The sequence below is a fragment of the Cucurbita pepo genome, chromosome LG13, assembly GCF_002806865.2.
Source record: "Cucurbita pepo subsp. pepo cultivar mu-cu-16 chromosome LG13, ASM280686v2, whole genome shotgun sequence".
In the NCBI taxonomy this organism is placed as follows: Eukaryota; Viridiplantae; Streptophyta; class Magnoliopsida; order Cucurbitales; family Cucurbitaceae; genus Cucurbita; species Cucurbita pepo.
In genome coordinates, this window is record NC_036650.1 from 5,210,499 (window position 1) to 5,233,302 (window position 22,804).

The following is a 22,804-nucleotide window of genomic DNA, read 5'->3' on the forward strand; positions in this document are numbered from 1 at the left end:
TCTCCACCCCACTCTGTACGAAACTAGAATTCCATTACAATAAAAGAATTCTTCATGGAGTCTTGTATCAATCTTAGCCCACATCTTTCCTGAAGGATGATGATATCAAGAAGAAAGCCAATGAAGCAATCACAAAGCAAAAATACGGTCAAGAGTCAAGGAGTTTCTTGGAGAATTACCGTTTCAGGAAGGTTAGGCCTTGAGAAGACTCATTGAGGCTTCAAATCATGAAACAAAGCAAAGAATAGGTATCATCACCTCATCATCGACTCTTTTACAAAGGACCGCCCACCTGTACTGCTAGATCAAATATCAAAACCAAATGAGACGCATATATGAAAGCAGTGACTGGAGAAATGTTTGCTAAAATAAATGTATGAAATAAAACTAACACATATTCGAGGCGAATATTCATGAACCGATAGTGCTCTCTGCTTTGTGTTAGAGTAACAGAGCCTTCAATTATTTGGTCTTGTTCAACCTCTAATGGATCATAGAAGTAGACTACTGTCTGCAAAAGTAAACAAGATTAACAAGACGAAATTTGTGGGACCATAAGTTAGAAGAGATTAGAAAAGTTGTACTTTACTCCGAGAAATAAATCTTCAACTCCTAGTAGATTTTCCATTACATACGACTTGTGTTATAATAATATTATTATTAATTATAAAGGACCTGCTGCCAATGTGTTGGAGGGTCCTCAGGTGCAGTGGACAATACAAGTGCTTCATTTGGATTTGCACGTTTCTTCCTCGGGCTACCATCTTTCACTTGATTATCATCAGGGTGCAATGGCATTAGACGATGCATGGCAGTAGCAGGCCCATAAAACTCCACATCAAACCAGAATGCAAAACCATGCAAGGGAGCTGGAAGTTAAAAAAAAAGAAAAAAAAAAAAAAAGAAGTTTTTAATCGCAGAAGTAGAAAATTGAAAAGCGAACAATATAACTGGAAAAATTGGTCCTCCTACTTAATGCAACACCCATGAAGGCCGAACTCCACATGTTATGCAAACAACATAAAAGCTAGAAAGCCAAAGGCTATAAGAATTCGCTGTGGTGAGTTCATATGATATGACAACCCAAAGCTACAGAAGTCCATGAATGAATGTACATGAATACCGCAAGTCAAGGGGGAAGAATGGTGAGAGAGACATTACCTCGCATCATTGACTTGAACTTGTAACTTTTTGTGACAAACTCAAGCTCGCCACTTGACACTGTATAGCAGTCTACATACTTTACCTGTAAAGGCGAACAGTTTTGTTTCAAAAGTTTTAAATTAGTCTATGTCATATACAAAAGAACATCCTAGGGGCCACCTCCTCCCAAAGAAGAATAACTCCTAGTAAGTGTACTAGTTTATATCATTTTTATTTTACAAAGGATATTCATATTTTGTGATGTGGCAGAAGTTGACCGATGCCTGCAACTGGAACATGCCATTGAACTAGTTTACGTCTGTCCATGAGTTGCTCTTGTGAATGTGAATAAACATCAATTACTGTTAATTGATCCAGATTTTATGTGGCAAAAACCTAGTTATTGCATTCGTGTACTATTTGCACTTTTCTTGGGACTTTCTAAATGCCCATACAAGTCAATTGTTTTTAGGACATAAAATTAAACGGTAACAAAACCCAACCCAGCCAAACAAAAATGGGCTCTAATGCAAGAGAATGAGGCCGAACTCCTTGTTTTTTTTTTTTTTTTTGTTTAAGTTGCTAACGTTACTTTCATATTTAATTAGTTTGTTAGTTAGTTTCTTGGGATGTAATAGTCCTTTTCATTCTCTTGTAAGGCTATGAATTAAGGGTCTCCAACCTTGTCAATTGGCAAAGCACCTCTCTTCCCATCTCTAAGGGTGGCGAAGGTGCAGGAAATCTCAAAGCCTAGAACATGGGCAGAAATGATATGCGGAGAAACATCATCACCGACAAATACCTCCCAATTAGGAATGGATCCCTACCCCAATAGGCTCCCATAAATTCTAAGTACCCTCAGGTCCAAATTTCGGGTTGCTGTAAAATGGCAATAAGGGTACAAGGTTGATGTTGGCAGGGGAGATAAGAGTCATTTTTTGGGAAGAGACTTAGCAAATCAATGATCCTCTTCAAATAGCTTTCTAAAGGAGTTTATAGGGTGGCTAATTCAAAAGATCTTCTCATGGCATACTGCTGGTCCGATTCTGCAAAGGCTGGTGAAAAATCATGTGCATACTCGAGGTGAAAGATTATGTACATTTTCACTCGCAAAAAGTTGAGTGCATGCTGCAGGATAGCAAATGGAATGCTGAATCTTGCAGTCTTCCCCAGCTGGCACACTTTGTCCATAAAGGACGTGAAGGATCAAATGCATTTCTTTTCTTTAATCTCCTTATTGAACTTTATGTTGGCATGATCTCTTTAAACTCTTTAATCAGCTGGTGGTTCCTAAAAGTAGCTCAGCAGCTCTCTTCCACCTCATTTCAGGCACTTATTTTCCGGCCAAAGCTTAAGATTATTTGGTCTAATGCAATTTCCGCTCTTCAGGGGGATTCTTGCCGTGACATCTTTTAAGATTTAAATTTTTTGCCCCTACTAAGTGCTCTCTTTCAAAAGATTCCTGTAACTATGTTTTATATACTCTTATTTCTAGCGGTACTCTTAAAAAGTGGCACAACATCTGATTAACTTACCACTACCATGAAGCTGTCGGATTTCGAGAGAAAAAATCTTCTCATTAATTCACAGATCCAGTTACTTCCATATTCAACCAAGTAAAAATAATTCTAGATAAACAACTGAGATAGAGAAACAAAAAATCTAACTCACAACGACAAACAAGAGATCCAGCGGTACACATTTAAAAACAAGACAACAAATAACAAAAACTGAAATACATAGCTTCAGCATGTACTTACTATCAATTCCATATACACTGCGCCAGAAATCAATGCTCTCACCGTATCTATCACTTTGAGTGACAGGTGCCATGTACAACTGTGAGCAAGATAGATAAAATCAAGACAGTATCTGTCAAGCAACTATTCCTTCTTTTCTTTTCTTTTCTTTTTTGGTCCTATTTATCTCTTAAAAATTTGAGATATACATCGTGTAAGTTATCATTTTGAATGCTAATGATTTAAAGTTTTTCCACTTTGATAGCTCTTTCTATCACGTCAACTGTTTTCATCTTTTCTGATTAAAGTTCGATTTCTCATTAACACAAAGAAGTACCCATCCACTCGGAGATTCTAAAGAATAATAGGCAAAATATATGCGGATGGACAGGCTATACATGCAAGGGAAATCCTTACGTATAACGTTTTCTTTTGCACAGATGTGCTGTTCATTTGAAGTTTTTCCACTTCAATAGCTAGCTATTCTTTACACAGCTTGCATCTTTCTTGATGAAAGTTCCATTTCTCATAAAAAAGATATATAAAAAATACAAAAATCAAGCAGCCAAACCACTAAGAGATTCTACAGAAAAACAGGTCACATACATGCCGATAGCGCAAGGCACATCTTATAGTACAAGTCAATGAAAGTAACAAGCAGAAATGGACAAAAAATTGCCACCAGTTTTACACAACAGATCAAAACTGAAGATAACATAAGAAAAACAAGATACCGTTGCACTTGATGGTAGTATAAGGCCTCCAGGTTTTAACCACCGATCTCTGGCGTAAATTATACTTCCAAGCATGCTCTGCAATAGCAACCCCTCTATTCAATAAAGAGAATGAAGTAAAAATATATCTTTCATAAAAAGCATTAAGGTAAACTTGCAGATAAGGTAGTTATTTCAGGCTTTACAAGTCGATGAGCATAATCACCTCGTACAAGAGCATATATCCCATCCACTCAGAAATTATAACATCCACACCATCATCAATTCGAACATCCTGCATGGTTTTAGGAGGAAAAGGTCAATAATGTAACTGTTATTGATACTTATTGACAAATTCATCAAAATTATTAAATAATTAATTATAAACAACCACGTAACAAAGGTGTCTTTAGTTTAACACATGGGAAACAGGGAGATGAGGATTCAACCCTCTCACCTTGTGTTGAGAAATGTCTTAACCAGTTAAACTATAAGTTGGCAAAAAAGAAGTAACGCATTTATAACCTAATTTTGTATTAACTAATATTGAAACTCTCTCTTTTTCATGCATATGTACTCGAGATACTCACAACTTAGAACGAGTAAGACTTTTGTATTTATTTTAATAATAATAAAAAAAAAACATTGAGAAAATAAAATGGAAGAATACAAAAGGGCCAACCATGACCAAAAAAACAGAAGCCAACAAAAAGATAGGCCTATGAAAAGACAGACGAAAAGAAATCCACCAAAACCTAACCTACTGAGAAAGAAAAAGGTTCTAAACCTAAAGAATAATTAGAAAAGTCATTAAACATAGATACCCAAAGTTGTTCTTGGCCAACCGAGCAGGGAAAACCTACAAACAGAGAGAGTAAGATGACTCATAGCAGTATGATCGACATCTAAATCAAAACATGAAAATACATATCCCAACCCAAAATCCATTCTTATGTCCATTTCCAAGAGAATAACTCGAAACAAACACAACAAAAGAATAAAAAAAGAAGGAAACCAAATAAGTTCAATAAAAATTGGTAACCAAATACGAGCAGTTCTACATTGTTCAGTCTAAATCTCTGATTGTAAATTTAGAGAGATTATTTTCACCATCTAGTCGAAGAATGGCCACCTGAAATTTACGTGTTCTCAAAAATTTATAATAGAAGCATTTCTTTAACCGATTTAAAGAATGAAAGTACAAAAGAAGGGTTGAATCAAAAGGCAAACGAAGCAAGGAATCAAAAGTTACAAGATACTCTAGTCATTAATAATCCTTTTCAAATAATGGAAACATTTTACACAGATCAATTTAAGAGTAATGTAAACTCAATGCAAACAAATAGAAGCAAAGACCATTAGCAACTTAAAAGAGCTCACCTCAACTCTATTATGCAATACAATGATTTTGTCCGATAAATTATTAGCCTCAACAATGTCTAAGGCCTGCATAGAAAAGCAAAATCAACTCAGACATGAAGTTCAAATTCTGCTTCTTGCATGATTCATAGATGTCTAACTGGGATCTTTAACAAGATTACATATTATAAAAAATAATAATATAACAATCGTACATAGAGCACATACTGGAATGTAAGAATGAAACTAAATGCATCAATATGTAAGATGAAATTGTGGTTTCCATCCAAAAGGATTACAATTGATACTAGACCATTAGAAGAAGAATTAGTAAGAACAAAAGTTTTTTTTTTGTCAGTAAGAAACCAAGCCTTCATGGAGAAAAATGAAACACTAATGTGGGTATAAAAAGACAAGCCCGGGTTTGAGGTAAAGAAATGCAAGGGATGATTATGGATAAAGCCATACATAAGTGAGGGATGTTACAAAAAGATTTTTCAGGTAGTAATAATCAAGAAAGTGGGTATCCAGCAACATTAAAGAGTGTTTAAAGCCCAAAAGCATACTATTTACAACTATAATAATAATTAAAATATTAATATCATACTATAATAATACCTGCAGTGCTATGCCACTAGCATCAACTGCATAAACCTGACAAAAGAGAGAGAGGGTGAGAAAAAAGTTGTGCAATGATAAACATTTGTTAGTCCAGAACTCAGATTAGAAAATTAAGATTTATAAAAAATAATAAAATTAATTATTAAAAAAAATAACTTTTCAAACTTTTCATTGTACTAGTAAAGAGTACATCAAGCTAAATCCTTAAAACAGGCTCTAACAAAATTCCCAGTATCTCTCCCAAGGGAAATATACATCAATATCCAGTGTCATTGCTCTACTCACTAAGACCTTACAAAAATACGAAAGCACAACTTGAATTAATTACACTTATGGTATAATAACAAAAGGAAGAAAATAAAAAACTTGACAAAGAACAATTAAACTTGGCCAACAATACCGCCTCTTCCCAATCTTTATTCTGACCATGAAACATCCTTTCTTCTCTCTTTTCATAAACTCAAAGAGTTATTTTGACAGCATTTGACCATAAAGTCAAAACAATCCATAGTAGTGTGGCCCCATCAAGAAGAAAGCATCCCTCTAAATACAGGCCATAATGCTTACGCTCATATGAAAAACCTACTCAGGAATGCTTGCCTTTCACGAAAAGGACAATAAAAGGCCTCAAACAATATGATGGTTACCCAAAGTGAGAAGGAAGGTGTAGCAAGTGAATCCTTTAAAGGGATTGGGGGACAAACCCAAATAAAATTCTTTTTTGTTCTCCTTAGATGGGGAACTTATATGAACAATGCAACCTTTGTAAGAGAGGCTGAATCCAATGATCACCACTTTCTGCATCATCCCTTCGTTTATAGAGGCTGGATCTTACTTTCAATGAGTTTGGTTTGCCCTTGTGTCTTCCATCAGATTGATAGGTGGTTATTGGAAGCCCTCTTGGAAGTTCAAGTTTAAGGGGAAAGCCAGAACTGTGCTGTGAGAGCAATGCTTCAGTTTGCAGAAGGAAAAGAATCTTAGTCTTTTTGAGAACAAGTGGAAAACAGTGGCGTCTTTTGTTGACAGTACACAACCTTTGGCTACGCAGTGGTCTTCAAACCACAAAGATTTCTTTTGTAATTACAGTTTCTCCATGATTATTAGGAGTTGGGAGAATTTTTTGTGATAGCTTACCTTTGGACGGTAGCTGTCTTGGCTCCTAGTAGGCTGTCCTTGTTCTCATTTTTTTAAATATATTTTTATATGTTTCTAATCGATAAAATAAAAAATAAAAATAAAAATAAAGAACAATGAAATCTTTCATCTCATATCTACATATTTTCCAACCAAAATCTTTTCTTTTTTTCATTGCCATTTATACAAACTCCCATCAACCGTATCAAATGCAGTTTCAAAATTCAACTGCAATCCTCATGAAGCTTGGAAAGATACAATATAACACGAACATGCACTTCACACAACAACACATCATGCTTTTAAAACATAGGGACACAAACAGGTTTATTAAAATATATAGCATTTTTAAATACGAAAGAAACTCAATGTCAATGAGTGTAGGCATTTATAGGATTAATAAATTAGTTTGATATATTTCGCTCTCAAAACTCTTTAGTCATATATGTGCCTATTTAGTATACTTAACTAGTGTGCAATGAATGTCTAACAAATGTTGGTCCTACTTCGACTTTGTACAACTAGTTAACATATCTATTGCACTAACAAGCTCCGATACATAACCAACAAGTGTCTAACACGTGTTAGACACGGACATGCTAACTAAACTAAAATGTTTGTGCTTCTAAGCATGTATCCAAACCTCTATCCCTCTTAACTCTATACTTCCTACCAAATCATTAGCAATTAGGACGAGGTCCACTTCTTGTCTTTCTTCAGCAAAAGTATTTTGGACATTTAGAAATTGAAGAAAGATACCACTTTAAGCGCATTCCAATACTGTGGTCTTTTATAAACACCTTTAAACCTTTTAGTTTCTTCAATAGCCCATACCCTACCCAATGCAACAATCAACTCCCGCACAATAGTCTTGCTCACCAGCCGTAAACCAACATTAAAGATTTTGGTTCTCGCAACCAAGTACTCAGAAACTGAAAAGGAAGAGGGCCCCAACAAAAACTACTAGATTCTAACAAAATGAAGTATGACTGAAATACAAAACATGGTATTGTAAATGGAAAAATAGCTTCGTTAGCACAATACACAGAGATCTAGTCCTTTCTGCTTTGATCTGTTTATTAAAATAAACAAAATCATTGGAGCATGATCTAACAAAAATACTCCTGATTTTTTCTACTTTTCTGCCCAAAGTTTGGATTATAAAGCAAATCAAGCTTTAATAGTAACGGGCACTCCCTTGTGCTTCACTGCATAAATTTCCTTTGCTAACAACTAAACAATCTTTAATAAAAAAGCATGATGAAGCCGGGCTGTTAGTGGTTGAATTTCAAGAAATTGGAGTTAAGATAGATCTGTCTAGGACCCAATTAAAATAGTTTACCTGCATTTTTCCAATAAATTTTTTTAGAAAGAACACATTTAGATACAGCATAGCTCACCCGCCTTGCGCCGGCCTGAGCACAAAATATGGAGAGAATTCCAGTGCCACAGCCAACATCCATTACAACCTGTATTCAATTTAGTAAATACACAGGAAACAAAGGACAGATCCAAATAGAATCCAGAAATGGACATATGGAGCAATACAGAGTCTTAACCCTGTTTTGATAGAGTTAAAAATAATGCATATTGAATTCAGAGTCAAAGACAACAGATGCATGAAACATTGTGTATAGCACAGAAAAACCATGGGTTAGATCAAAGAACTATGCAAACAAATTTACTAGTTGCAGATTGTTTTTCGTTGTAGGGTGGCTTATAAATGAAAGAAATGTCCTGTCTGTTGCGAAGTGCTTCAATCTGTCTACTCTATATTAAAGCGGGGGAAGACCAAATACATCAATTTTTTCTGTGTTCATATATATTTTTTTTTATTTAAGAACCATCTCTCATTGAAGAAAATGAATGAAAAGAAAATATAAGGGCAGCACAAAAAGGAAAGCGTGAAACAAAAGGAGCCAAAAAACAAAAATACGAAACTTTCAATGTTTATATAGTGGCAAGTGTTGGAATAGACTTTCAGAACTTTTCATGTTACCTGAGTATTCAACAAAAGTACAAGGATAAATTTAAAAGTGAAGTGTGGCGTTGACAGACAAATGCCATAAAAGCTCTTATTTGGGATATCTACAATGATTTATTTATTATTTTTTTTTTTTGAAGTGGGGGTGGAAGTGTAGATTTAGCCAAAGGGACAAGCCTTTTGTGGTGTATTGTTCCAAGTTGTTCCTTGTAATTCTTCTTATATTGTAATTTTACCCAGTTGCGGACTTGGGGGCATTTTCATAATGTTTTGGTTCTCAAAAAAGGTCAAGTTTTGTTTTTCATAATATGAAATTGCAATTTCCTGTACGTAAGAGGATTGTCTTCTCCTAAAGGAAGATGTCTTTTCTTTATCCACATGTAACTTCTCAATTATTGATGAAAAGTTCTATTTCTTTTATTTCAAAAGAAAAGGAGAAGGGGGAAAATGGATTGAAAAATATCAAATTAGAATACCATTTGGGTTTTTGTACTTTGAGCTTCAATTCATTTTAGTCCCCATGTGCTTTCAACAAATCTTAAGTTTAATCCCTTGAATTTAATGTTTATCAAAATTGATTAAATAACAATAATAATTCATATAAGAATAGACACTATGTAAAGGGTTTCCAAAATTTGTGGAGAGAAGACTAATGAAGATTAAATGTTTTTAGAAAAAATCAACAATAAACTAACGACAGGAACTATTTTAAGATTTATCAAAAGCACGTGGACTAAAATTGGACATTAGAAAGTAAAGCGACCAACGTGGTGGGCTAAAATGATGTTTTAGCCAATCTATTTCATTAAACCTATGAAAAAAAAAACAGATTTTAAAACTTTCAGAACAAAAAATATTACTTTGCCAGCAATAAAACTCTGATGTTGCATAATTGCCTCCTTATAAGTTTCAGTCCGTATGCTATCGTGAAAATAGGAATTTCATAATAGCTATCAATGTAAAGAAAGAACAACACAATCTCAAGAGAATTTCTAAATTTGCGTGTGCGTTTTAGCTAATTTAATTCATTCATTCTAAATTATTAATATACATTCATAAGAGAAACTCAAAACATTTAGAATACTACTCTTGGATGCAGCCAAAAGTATAATGAAGATGTGGTTTTCGAGAGTTGGTCCATCTTCTAGTATGAAATAACCCATACACTATCACATCTTGAAGTTCTCCAATATTTCCAAGCTTCTTTCTTGGCAATTATGCTTCAGTGCTCACTTGACATGATGTCTTTAGACGAATTTATATGCTATTCTAATTTCTAAAGGGGTTGCAGTCAAAGTATATGCACATCAGTTGGAGAGAAGAACGAAACGTTCTTTATAAAGGTGTGGAAACCTCTCCCTAGCAGATGCGTTTTAAAATCTTGAGGGGAAGCCTGGAATGGAAAGCAAAATAAGAGGACAATATCTACTAACAGTGTGCTTGGGTCGTTAACAATTGAATTCTTTTCTTTTCTTATTTTTATTAAGGAGAGCATTAAGAACAGATCAACAGAAAAGTGTCTCTTCCTTTTGGCAAATCTTGACAACATTTATTCTTTTTCTAAACCAACATACTAGACTTGGGAAGCTCAATCAACACAGTTCCATCACCATCCGTTCCTTCTGTTGGATGATGAAAGTCCCACATCGGCTAATTTAGGGAATGATCATGGGTTTATAAGTGAGGAATACTAACTCCATTGGTGTGAGGCCTTTTGGGGAAACCCAAAGCAAAGCCATAAGAGCTTATGCTCAAAGTGGACAATATCATACCATTGTGGAGAGTCGTGTTCGTCTAACACCTTCGTGGTATTCTTATTGCCAGGGAGGATGTCTACTCTCAAGATTTTTTTAAATGTAAAAGAGGCCTCCAAAAAAGTGTAAGATCCTTCATAAAGTCAGTCTTTCTCCATGGTCTTGATACCAATTATGAAGTTTAGAAAAGATATCCTAGCCATCCCCAAAGTTTAAGTGCTCCCAATACAGAACAAAGTTAATGCAGGAAATTGACATCATCTAGAAAAGCGCATCAGTAAAATTTTCAATAATAAATAACAAGAAGCCGAAACGGACCTTGATCATTGCTTCGTGAACCCCAACGTGGGAGTAAGAACGGAAGTAGTCCATGTCAAATTCAGTACAAAGAGGTCCCTCTGCTTGCTTCGGCTGCTCGTTTCCGGAAACCGTCGCTCCGCCGCTATGGTAGGACCTGCTACCTCTTCTCCGGCGGGGCCGACCCTTCTGGACGGTTCCAGACCGCTTCTCGTAGTAGGAGCCGCCCACGCCAGAGCCATTAACGTGGCCGGAGTAGGGATACATTTTCCGGCTTCTTCACTCTCTGTGTGTAGTCTCCAGTCAAAGTTGGGAGTACAGTGGTGAATTAAGGCAACATTTTTGTGTTTCTTGCACTACAAAAGGGCGGGATATCAGTGTTCTTACTGTTGGATATTTATTATTATTATTATTTTTTAATAATATTATTATGCCACTAAAATTTACAAAATATTCATCCAATTTTAAAATTAATATTAATATTATTTACTTTTATAAAAAAAAAAAAGTAAATTTTATCGTCAATTATCGATATTTGATAGATTATCTCCGAACTTTTCAACAATATTTTTGAAAGTTCCTAAATATTTATAGATTATCTCAAACATTTTGTATAAGTATGTTTTAAAGTCAGCAGAATATATATATATATATATATATATATTTTTTTTTTTTTTTTTAAGTAAACATATTTTTTTAAAATTTTAAAAAAATTAAAGACATTTTTTTAATTCTTTCAAAATGTTGGTATTTTTTAAACGTTAAATGTATTTTTTTAAAATATTATAAATAATTTATTAATTTAGTCCATTGTATATTGGATTTGTTGACGTAGTAAAAATTTATACTCAAACTCAAATATTTGAATAAGTTGCTAACATTAGTATGGTTTAATGGTTCTATTTCTCGAGATTGATGGTTTAATTTATCGCTAAAAAATGTCACGATCACCTAATTTCAAGTTAAAATTTTATTTTGAAAAAATATTAATTTTAAAGTTAATATATTTACTTTTAACAAATAAATAAAAACGTGCATTTTCATCACATTCACTTGTTAATTAAAAAAATATACTTTATTTTAATAAATAAATACATAAATTTAAACTTTGTAAGTCAATATGAGCGTAGATCAATGGGTTAAAGTTTATGTCATAAATGTCAAAGGTTTGAATTTCACCCCTCTTAAAATATTAGGCTGAATTTAATAAAAAAAAGTCTCAAATTTTGCATTAAGTCTGTACCTAAGTCCGCTACGTAGCCTAAAATACGGTGAAACTCGTGACACATATCTAAACTCAATGTCCAATTTTATTAAATTTCGAGCATATGATTAAAGTTATATGGTTTCTACTTTTTTAGGTATATAATAATTTAAGTGAATAAACAAGTATCTAATAGGATATTTAATCAAATATTGGGTAAATAATAATAATTTTCAATCATTTTTATAATTTATAATTGATTATTTTTTATAAATTAAATGCGACTTTTAAAAATTTATTGAAAACCTTAAATGGTACATAAACCAAAATGTACTGAAATAAAAAATTAAAAAATTAAAAAGGTATATATATATATTTTTTGGGAGCAATATCAATGGCGGAAACTGCTAAGGTCGACGGAAGGGATAGGAGGAGAAAAATGGATTTCAGAAAGATGGGAAGTGGCAATGAAGACGAACAAGTCGAGCAATTGCTGCAAGCTGCTCAGGATGATCTCATGCTGAAATTCAGCGTCGATTCACACATGTCGCGTGTATCCCCAAACTATCTCGATTCCGATCTCGATCGCCGATTTCAAGCCCTAAGATCGCGACCTTCCTCCGCCGCCGCCGCTTCCCGCAATCCTCGCCCTTCTCAGCTGCATCATCAATCCGATTCCTCGTCCCGGCCACCGCCGATTGAGAATCTCGTTGTCGATGGCGAATCTCAGTCGATTCTCGGTGACGATCTCGCTGCTAGATTCGCTGCTTTGAAGGCGTCTTTGCCTTCCTCGATTACTCCGCCTCCGTCTTCGATATCTAACGATGTCGATAGCGATGACGAAGAGGATGAGGTTGAGAAGCTGATTCAGTGGGCCAAGGATGCCGCTCGTCTCGATCCTTCGCCTCCGTCTGAGGAAGACGATGAAGACGATGAAGACGATGACGACGAAGAGTTCAACAGTTCCGATGAAGATATCGACGATCGGAAAAAAGAGCGTCGGAAAAAGAAGGCCACATGAGCGTTAAACCTGCTGTTAGGGCATTCGATTGACAGATTTTGGGAACTAGAAATTCATGATTCGCACATCGGATGCACTTCGGACTTCGGTTGAACTAGATCGCGATAAGGTAAGGATCACCGGCATGGCGGCTGATCGCCCTTCCAAAATACATTAGAACATTCATCTTTAACCTGCATTTTTCTTCTTTCAAATCTCCATGAAAATCCTTGTATTCCATTACATTTAATGCAGGTGAGAAGTATAATCATTTAGCAAATGTTTTTGAAATTTGATTTGATCAATCACAACTAATTTCAAACATAAATTCATATATACTGAATCACTCCATTAAGAAAAACTACTATCATTCTATTTTTGTGAATTCCCATAACTTTTCTATTATATTTTAAGTTATAGGTTACTCGTTTAAACGATACATTAATCATTTTATTATGATTTTTTTTTAAGTTTAATATACCAACATTAAATTCTATAAATATTTTTGAAATAAACTAGTTTTAAAAATACTAATTGTTTTCGTTTATAAGTATTTTTTAAATTTATTTTAAAATTCAGAAATTAATGAAATTTTTGAAGATTTAAATATGGTATTTTTTCTAATCCTTGTTTAAATAAAAACCTAATTTTGTCATTTTTTAAAGGAAATTTCAATGGCATTTTCAACTATGTAATGTTAAAAATTATGTTAACATTTAAATTTGAATTTTTAAAAATTAGGCTGGTGTAACAAATGAAATATATTGATTTATTATAATTTTTTAATTAATATTATATCGAAAACGAAAAACGATAAAATAACTATCTTTTTAAAATAATAAGAAACGGGTAAAAATTATCGAGAAATTCCTGCCTCAATTTCTACAAAAATAAATTAAAAATTTAACGAAATAAATGAAATAAGTAATGTTTTAAAAAGTTTTCAATTTTGTATTAAATGTGTTGAGATATAATATTTAGAGAATATATTATAATAATTAGTTATTAAATATATATATTCGTAATCTATTAATATTTTTTTATTTAGCATAGTAGTATATTTTATTTTATTATATTAGTTTATATTTTTTCTTATTTTTAGGTATTTTTAGGTATTAGTTAGTAGCGTGTATTCTATTTAAACTTTAAACATTAATGAAAATTAGACTTTAGAATGCATTTGAGAGCTTTGATCTCACCTATATTGGTTGCACTCTCCATCCCACTTCTATTCCTCGTTCTTAACGGGTTAAATTTTGTGTATTTAAATCTTTAAATTCTCAATTTTTTTTATATATTTTTTAAATATGGTATAGTTCAATTTACACGCAACAAACTAATTAAATTACAAGAAATTCAATTAAATTAAAAAAATTTAGATACGGTAACTTAAAATTTATTTATTTATTGGTTTTTTTTTTTTTTTTCACCCCTAGAAAACCACGCGAATTCAGCAGATCTACCAAAGCACGTCTATTAAAGTCATCAGTGATGAACAGAAGGAACTTGTTCAACTCGTTTTCTCTCTAGAACTTCATTGATTTTCCTCTTCACTCTAAGAATCTACGTTATTCCCAATTCCCCCATAGATTTCTCTCTTGAATTCTCAATCCCTCTCATTCCATCTTCAACAATTGTCTCTTCAATCCCCACATTCTCCATTGGCAGCCATTGTTAAAGCTTACAGAATGAGTAAAGTTTCCATTATCGTATACATCACAGTAGCTGTTCTTCTCCTCCTTCTCGTTTCCCACTCCCCCAAGAAATCCCCCAATCGCCGCCATCGCCGCCTCAAGCTTCGCTCCAACTTCACTTTTGCCCCTTCTCACCATGACGACCACCACCATCACGAGGCTGTACCGTTCGACCCTCTTGTCGCCGACATTGAGCGCCGACGTGAAGACCGGCAATGGGAGAAACAATATGTAGAACAACACCATCCGGAGATGGCGGCGCATTTGACGGAACATGCCCCCGGCGAAGAATCGCAGCCTGAGTGGGAGGATTTCGCGGATGCTGAGGATTACCTTAATGATGATAATAGATTCAATGTGACCGATCGGCTCACGTTGCTGTTTCCGAAGATTGATGTTCATCCATCTGATGGATTTGTCGCTGTCCATGAGTTGACTGAGTGGAATTTGCAGCAGGCTCAGAGGGAAACTTTGCATAGGACTCAGAGGGAGTTGGAGACGCATGATAAGAATCACGATGGGCTCGTTTCGTTTTCCGAGTACGAGCCTCCCAGTTGGGCTCGCAATTCAGGTCTGTTTTTCTTCAAATGCTTTGGGATTTTGGTTTTGTGTGTTCTATTCTTTTTTCTTGCTGTGTTCAAAATCTCTCTGGTTGCGAATTGTTATGCGGCTTGGAAACTAGTCATGGTTTGTAATGTCCAATCGCTAGGAGTAAGAGTTTGGAAAACTTGGAGATTGATTTATTAAGCAGAAGTTTTTTTTGTTGAGTGTTGTTGGGCGAGAGTCCCACATTGGCTAATTTAGGGAATCATCATGGATTTATAAGTAAGGAATACATCTCCATTGGTATGAGGCCGTTTGGGGAAGTCCAAAGCAAAGTAATGAGAGCTTATGCTCAAAGTTGACAATACCATACTATTGTGGAGAGTCGTGATTCCTAACATGTTATCAGAGTCATGCCCTTAACTTAGCTATGTCATGTCAATAGAAACCTCAAATGTGTCGAACAAAGTTGTGATCCTTGAGGACTCTAGAGAAGGAGTTGACCCTCGAGGGGAGGATTGTTGGGAGGGAGTCCCACATTCTGATTGATTCCTACCAGTTTTGGCAAAAACAAATGTATTGCCGCACTTATGATGCAGATTCATAGCAGTTTTTCCATTTTTCTTATGTTTTCTTCTACTTGTAGATCCTTTTTAGGCAGTTTTTTTGTGTGTTCCTCATTACTAAACTACTCATCAGACAATAGCTCCTTTGGCTTCAATATGGGTTGGTGGAAATTTGAACATTTTAATGCGTCGGATGCCGATGGAGATGGTCTTTTGAATCTGACCGAGTTCAACGAGTAAGTTCTATATTTGTAGATGTTTCTGTGGCGAGTATGGAAAGCATATTGCATGTTTAAACTGAGATGCTTTTAATTTTTCTTCATCTCTGGACTTGTAGCTTTCTGCACCCAGCTGACAGCAAAAATCCAAAGCTACTTCATTGGCTGTGTGAGGAAGAAATACGGTAATGAAACTTTATGATAGAACTTCTCAAAAGTTTTCTTTCCATGTCTTTGTTTCTACTGCACTTTTATTATCATGTTCACTTGTTCTTCATCTCTGCTGAAACTACTATTAGTGTTTACTGAGGATATTAACAACTTGTTTAGCTGAAAAAGAGCTAATCATGATTATGAACACTAGAACATCTACTATTCTCTAATTTCATGATATATTATACCATTTTGGCTATTCTTGAGCTCCACATTGAACTTTGGAATTAATGAATTTCATGTCAAGAACCATTTAGTGCAGGATTTAACTATTTGAAAATATGATTAATATATATGATGTTCGGTTCTTGCTTTTCTGTTTTGTTGAGTGTTGCTGTTTTCTGGACTTGGTATTTGAGTATTTATCATGCTGGCAAGTTTCCGCTACTAATGAGTATCAGATGTAACAATATATGAATGAAAAGTTTGTGGGGTTCATCTCTTCTTTCTTGTAATTTCCAGTTTAGGAATCCTTGTAGGAGTCTTTTACTTTGAACATTGTCGCTTCAAATATGAATGAAAGTTTGTCCTAATTTTTTCCTACTCGGTGGAAAGACTGCCCAAATTAAAGGGAATTGGATTTAGATATAGAAGTGGATGCCTATGAGCTTGACGGGAAAAATTCCTGATGAATCTTCTTCCCTGATTAGAGAGTTTGCTTGTAAGCCGAAGCACTAAGTCTGTTGCAATCACTCTTCAAATTCTCTTTGGTTTAAGACTTAAAAAATTAAGGCTCATACTATCATTCTTCTTCATCCAACCATCTCTAAGAATGCACACTACTACTTGATATAACATGGGGAAACTCTTTCAAAAATTATTTGTTAGGTGATGGAGGCTGCTGCTTATTCATAGATTAGTCAACATGTATACATAGTACAACTTATATATGGTAAATGAATATAAAGTAAATACTAAATTGCTATGTATAGTAAAAAACTATATAATGTAGATAGTTATTTACACTAAATGGTTATATCTAACCATGGCTTTGAAAATCTACTTTTTCATCCAACCATCTTTAAGAATGCACACCTCCAATATGGGGAAACTCTTTCAGAAAACTATTGGTTAGGTTAGGGAGGCTGCTGTTTATTTAGCCCATATTTCTCCTTGCATTTCCTCTCTCCTATTATTTGTGTTCATATAGCTTAGTCAACTGTTATTTCCTCTCCCCAATCCACCTACTTCTCTCTTCCCCAGCACTGTTGAGAAAATTTTATGGTTTCTTTCAAGCCATGTCTTCATGAATAAAAGCTCCGAACCTTTTCTCTCCAAGAATCTAGGCTTTCCTGATAAAAAAAGTTGTCAGAAAGCAGTTCGTGTGGAGATTACCTGAAGGTAGGGGAGAAACTCTAATGGATACCAGAACTATCCAATAAAGTTCCAACGATTTTCAGGCTAAGCAGGCTTGCAGCAATGTAGGTTTTTGTTCTTCAAACACGCACTACCAACACTAAGAGGTAAAACCCAAAAACGATTTTCATTCTTTGAATAACCTCAGCTGGATTTTGAGGAGGGTTTCTTCAATTACGGACCCTTTATTCATTAAACCACAGGAATATGATGGCCCATGAGAAATTCCACTCTTTTTTTTAGTCCACTTCTGCTTATTGTTGTGATTATTTGTGATTTGTGTGAGGGAAATCAATTCATTAATCTCCCTATTAAAGAGAGGCCTTCTTAAACCAGGATTCAAGGCATTGGAGATAATGCTCCGATAATATTTGGGTGTAGCTTTTATTTATTTATTTATTTTGATACTTTTAGCCACATTATCTAATCTTGGAAAGAGAAGTTTCAAGGAAGTTTTTGCTGCCCAAGCGGGTTCTCTAATTTTTATTGGAAGGTAGTTTTTCATTAAGTTGTAGGTCGCATTCCATGGCAATCATTTGCCAGCGCGCTTCTCTTTCTTCATGAACCAACTCAACTTAACTCTGTTAGCTTGGGCATCTTGTCTAATGGCCTTAGGGTGATTTTTTTATTGACCAGTTTGTCTTACCCAAATGCTCTTAGCTTAACTTAGTTAACTTAGTCATGTCAATAGAATAGGTGTAGGTGTAGTCAAAGTGACTCAACTGTCTAACAAAGAAGTTGTGAGCCTCAAAGGTGTAGTCCTAGTTAAGATTTGTGGTAGAGCTCTACTGGATTAGCAATGTGCTCCAGGGGAGAGGAGTCATCCAGATAGTGCTAGACGGATAGATATGACTATTTTAGAGGAGGCTCAATGGCTCGATGGTCTATTTTCTTCGAAGGGAGTATTGTTGAGAATTGTTGATAGAAGTTATTAATTTGTGAAGGAATTTTAAGAGAATTGTTAGTATGAGAAGTTATTAACTCGCCCTTTTAAATACCTCATATGTACGCTTTATCCATGCTAGGAATCACGACTCTCCACAATGATATGATATTGTCAACTTTGAGCATAAGCTCTCGTGGCTCTGCTTCGAGCTTCCCAAAAGGCCTCATACCAATGGAGATAGTATTCTCACTTATAAACCCATGATTATTCCCTAAATTAGCAGGACTCCCTCCTAACAATCCTCGACACTCCATTGATCCTTCCCATTTTGACTTCAGTTGGTAAAAATCTAGAGTATTCTCTTTTACTCTAATGTAAGCTTCTATTTCACCTAGCTGAGTTAATACTTTTTTTTGTACATTCAATAACACTGGCACATTTTATTCCCATCTCTTCAAATATTTGGAGGAAGATTTCTAATTTTGAGTGAAGACTATCTTTCTTTTGTCTGCATATACTCAGCATTCTCATATCACATCGAAGCAGTGCTTTGTTGGATTTAACACACATCTCCTATTAATTATTTGTGGATTTCATAAGAATCTTTTGCCGGTTGTCATGGAAGCATCTACTTGAAACAACTGCCTGTGTTTCCAAATCTACTTGCACCAGTGCTTGTAACTCTTTTTAGTCACGCCTATTTTTTATTGTTTATACAGCGTATATTCTGTTGGGATATGGAGTCTTTTCCTATTTATATATTCAATTGTTATAAATAGTAAGAATATATATGAAAAATGATTTGCAAATGTAATTTTCTTTTCTATATTCTCTTATTTGAAGATGTAATTTTCTACTTTCTCTTATTTGAAGATGTACTTTTCTACCTTCTCTGATTTGAAGATGTACTTTTCTACCTTTTCTGATTTGAAGATGTACTTTTCTACCTTCTCTGATTTGAAGATTTACTTTTCTACATTCTCTATATTGTTTCTGGGTGTACATTCCTAAAGCCAGAGTTCTCCTTACATTTTCTCTCTCTAGTTCTTTGTGTTCATCTAGATAGAGTGTGTGCGTTGTTGTATGACCCTTACATCTGCCTCCGGCTCATTGTTTCTAATTGGTTTTTTCATTGCAAAGAATGCATTCTCCCCCTTGATTTTATCCCTATCTTATCATCTCTCCATTAAATTAATTCTTCCAAATGCTTATGAATGATTATCTCTCTTTCATTGTTTGATTATTATTTCTGATTGAAAGACTCTTTTCATGGAGGTTCTTTTGATAGTTCTTTTCATCGCTTTTAGGGCCCCTGGCCCTTGGGTTGTTTGCCATTTCAGCAGCTTGCTAACTAGTCAATTGGTGAATGGCCTTGTAGGGAGAGAGATTCAGACAAGGATGGAAAGATTAACTTCAACGAGTTTTTCCATGGACTTTTTGACATGGTGAGAAATTATGATGAGAATCACAATTCTTCTCATCATTCTGAAGATTCCAGGGACGGCCCTGCTAGAAACTTGTTTGCAGTGTTAGACAAAGATAATGACGGGTAACTGATATTTATAATCCGAACACCTTCTTGCTTGTTAACTGCAGAGTTCCTTGGCAACTTTAATGCTTTGTTTTTGTGTCGTTTTTCATAGACACCTGTCTGATGAAGAGCTCTTACCTATAATTGGAAAAATCCACCCATCAGAGCATTACTATGCAGAACAACAAGCAGAATATATCATACAGCAGGTACACATGCATGGCGAAATCTTGAAATCCTTATGAAAATTGATGAACTTTCTGGCTTTGTCATTGAAATATTGCTTGGATATTGCACATATTAATGGCATAAATAATCATCTTGTATTTTATGTATGGTTGTAGATGTTGGGAATTTTTGGGAGGGAGTCTCGTATTGGCTAATTTAGGGAATGATCAAGGGTTTATAATTAAGGAATACATCTCTATTGGTACGAGGCATTTTGGGAAGTACAAAGCAAAGCCATGAGAGCTTATGCTCAAAGTGGACAATATCATACCATTGTGGAGAGTCGTGATTCCTAACATAGTATCATAGTCATGCCCTCAACTTAGACATATCAATAGAATCCTCAAATGTCGAGCAAAGAAGTAGTGAGCCTCGAAGGTATAATCAAAAGTGACTCAAGTGTCGAACAAATGGTGGACTTTGTTCGAGAACTCTAGAGAAGAAGTCGAGCCTTGATTAAGGGGAGGTTGTTCGAGGGCTCCATAGACCTCAGGAGAGGCTCTATAGTGTTTCCTACCATTGTAGAGAGTCGTGATTCCTAAGAGTAGAAACAATTTCCCTTTTCCCCCTAACAATCAGAGCTCGCTGGGTTATAAATGGATTATTCATACTCATGGAAATTCCAAGTTTAGTGTCTTTTTCTTGATTATTCATATCTGTTGATCAACAACTCCTTTGTGTCTTTTTCTTGCAGGCGGATGCAGATAAAGATGGACGTCTCACCTTGACAGAAATGATCGATCATCCTTACGTATTTTACAGCGCCATTTTCAATGAAGACGACGAGGACGACTACGATTCCCACGATGAGTTTCGCTAATTTCTTTCGAGTATGGACCTCCCTCTATCTATCGAACTCGTGCAGACAAGACGGTTGAACATAACTCTTTGTAGGAAACACTTAAACAGGAGAGCTTTGGCATTCGAAAGGGTGGTCAGAACTGGTTTAATCTTCTTCCTCCATGACTTGCCCTATGTTATCCTCATTTTGTAGCGTATGAAAGTATCATCTTGTGTAAGATAGCGATGATTCACACCTTAGATCATAGACATAGACATTTATTTATTTTGGTTGCAAATATTGATTTAGTTCGGCGTCCCTTGGTATAGAGTTGTCATTTAATTCTTATTTGTTACTAATTTATTGTTCCTGGATACAAAATTGTCTATTATTCATTGTTAATTTTCTTTTCAAGTATAAGCTTATGAAAAGTGCACTAGAACAGGTGTATGTAATTTTGTTGCTTTTTGAAATATGATGCTGGATTTGATTTTTGGTTAGGTATGTTTTTGCCGCCCTGAGTTTAGCTCAAATTATTAACACATATCTTCGATCAAGAAATCAAAAATTAGAATCTCTTATCCGAAAATCAAAGACATATCTTCGCTCATCTCAACTGCGGGCACCCTTGTCAATCTCCTTGCTCCAGTTCATATGGCATATAAGGTCCGAGTTCGGTGCCACGGTTATGCTTCTCCAAGATGTGTTGCCTATAATCGCATGTCGAATGTCTCTGTCATGCTTGTCTAGGAAATGTTGTTCATGACTGCATGCCCGTTCTAAACTCTTTTTACTTTCTTTCATATTAAATAGGCTTTTATTATTATTGTTGTGTCAATACGGGGGTGTATGACTGGTCAACAAAATCACGTCTACACCCAAATGCCCCAATATGTATATTATAGGAGGATGAACTAGTTGTCAATTTTTCCTACTTGGGTTATATGTTATCAAAGTCCTTATTGCCTACTCACTTTTAGCCTATAACATTGATTTCTTTAAAATTGTTTTCAACATATTTCCTAGCTCACGTTTTTTAAAATATTTCTCTCAAACGTGACTCGAGACTCGAACATACACCAATATTGTTCGTGAAGAGCGAATTTCACACGACTGACTTGTTTGCTAGATTAGAACAAGCGCCGCACAATCGTTGTCCCGCTACTGCAAGAGTGTGATTGTGATACCTGGCATAGTGGTTACGGGTGCACCTATAAACATGGCTCTAATGACGTATCCGATACCACACACGTCTGCTCATAGGCAATAATATGGTGAATAGCTTCAAAAACACAAATTATTAGTTGGGAATGCCAACTTGGTGAGGGAAAGGCACATATTAACCTTACTTTGGTCATTAATGGCGATCGATCATCTTTATGCAAACAACAAGTCCGATTCCTTTAAAAAAAACTTTCCGTGTATAAAGGAACATTCGAGTCTCCAATCATTGCAGGAGTCCCTCGCTCAGATATCAAAACGAGAAAAGATGTAACGGTGCATTGAAAGATCTGATCCGCTTTCGCCTTTCTTTCAATTATCTTCTCTTATTGGCAATAGAAAAATGAAGAGTAGGCAGCTGAGGAACAAAAAAGTGTTGAGCAGTTAGGAAAGAATAGAACATCCAACTCATAAATGTCTTTGAAACTTTGAAGCTCATTTAATGCAATTTTTATTATTTTTTTAAGAATAAATAGAACCTAATTATAATATAAAAACAATATATTTTATACTTTACACATCATTATTTAATAATATAAAAAAAATCAAATAATATTAATTATTAATAATGGTTTCTCTAATTAATTATATAATTCATCAATTATATAATTTGATTAAT

At 34.9% G+C, this 22,804-nt stretch overlaps 3 protein-coding genes across 4 annotated transcripts; 2 read left to right on the top strand and 1 right to left on the bottom strand.

The window, feature by feature from the left end:
• Window positions 1–777: 777 nt before the first annotated feature.
• LOC111808538 (probable protein arginine N-methyltransferase 6) lies at window positions 778–11,034 on the bottom strand. Its single transcript, XM_023694598.1, has 9 exons — window positions 10,766–11,034; window positions 8,110–8,178; window positions 5,573–5,608; window positions 4,976–5,041; window positions 3,822–3,890; window positions 3,617–3,694; window positions 2,904–2,982; window positions 1,162–1,246; window positions 778–869 (listed from the first exon to the last, which is right to left on the bottom strand). Exons 1-8 carry the CDS (start codon window positions 11,009–11,011, stop codon window positions 1,203–1,205), a joined length of 687 nt encoding a protein of 228 aa, XP_023550366.1. The 5' UTR covers window positions 11,012–11,034; the 3' UTR covers window positions 778–869; window positions 1,162–1,202.
• A 1,296-nt stretch (window positions 11,035–12,330) lies between these two features.
• On the top strand, window positions 12,331–13,239 carry LOC111808540 (nucleolin). Its single transcript, XM_023694599.1, has one exon. It carries the CDS (start codon window positions 12,343–12,345, stop codon window positions 12,967–12,969), a length of 627 nt encoding a protein of 208 aa, XP_023550367.1. The 5' UTR covers window positions 12,331–12,342; the 3' UTR covers window positions 12,970–13,239.
• Window positions 13,240–14,413: 1,174 nt separating this feature from the next.
• LOC111808541 (calumenin-like) lies at window positions 14,414–21,466 on the top strand. Of its 2 annotated transcripts, XM_023694601.1 has the most exons (7): window positions 14,414–15,213; window positions 15,885–15,987; window positions 16,089–16,154; window positions 19,803–19,973; window positions 20,068–20,164; window positions 20,878–21,013; window positions 21,093–21,466. In XM_023694601.1, exons 1-6 carry the CDS (start codon window positions 14,637–14,639, stop codon window positions 21,001–21,003), a joined length of 1,140 nt encoding a protein of 379 aa, XP_023550369.1. In that variant the 5' UTR covers window positions 14,414–14,636; the 3' UTR covers window positions 21,004–21,013; window positions 21,093–21,466. The 2 variants fall into 2 exon arrangements, with proteins under 2 accessions (XP_023550369.1, XP_023550368.1); XM_023694600.1 differs by having other exon boundaries at window positions 14,415–15,213; window positions 20,878–21,466.
• The last annotated feature ends 1,338 nt before the right edge of the window (window positions 21,467–22,804 follow it).

Excerpts from the sequence above, each read along its gene's own strand:
- LOC111808541 (XM_023694601.1), top strand. The coding sequence starts at position 14,637 with ATGAGTAAAGTTTCCATTATCGTATACATCACAGTAGCTGTTCTTCTC. Across the intron at positions 16,155-19,802 it reads CTGTGTGAGGAAGAAATACG|GGAGAGAGATTCAGACAAGG; the intron begins GTAATGAAACTT and ends ATGGCCTTGTAG. Across the intron at positions 19,974-20,067 it reads TTAGACAAAGATAATGACGG|ACACCTGTCTGATGAAGAGC; the intron begins GTAACTGATATT and ends CGTTTTTCATAG.
- LOC111808540 (XM_023694599.1), top strand. The coding sequence starts at position 12,343 with ATGGCGGAAACTGCTAAGGTCGACGGAAGGGATAGGAGGAGAAAAATG.
- LOC111808538 (XM_023694598.1), bottom strand. The coding sequence starts at position 11,011 with ATGTATCCCTACTCCGGCCACGTTAATGGCTCTGGCGTGGGCGGCTCC. Across the intron at positions 5,042-5,572 it reads CTAGTGGCATAGCACTGCAG|GCCTTAGACATTGTTGAGGC; the intron begins GTATTATTATAG and ends TTTTCTATGCAG. Across the intron at positions 3,695-3,821 it reads GATATATGCTCTTGTACGAG|AGCATGCTTGGAAGTATAAT; the intron begins GTGATTATGCTC and ends TTGCTATTGCAG.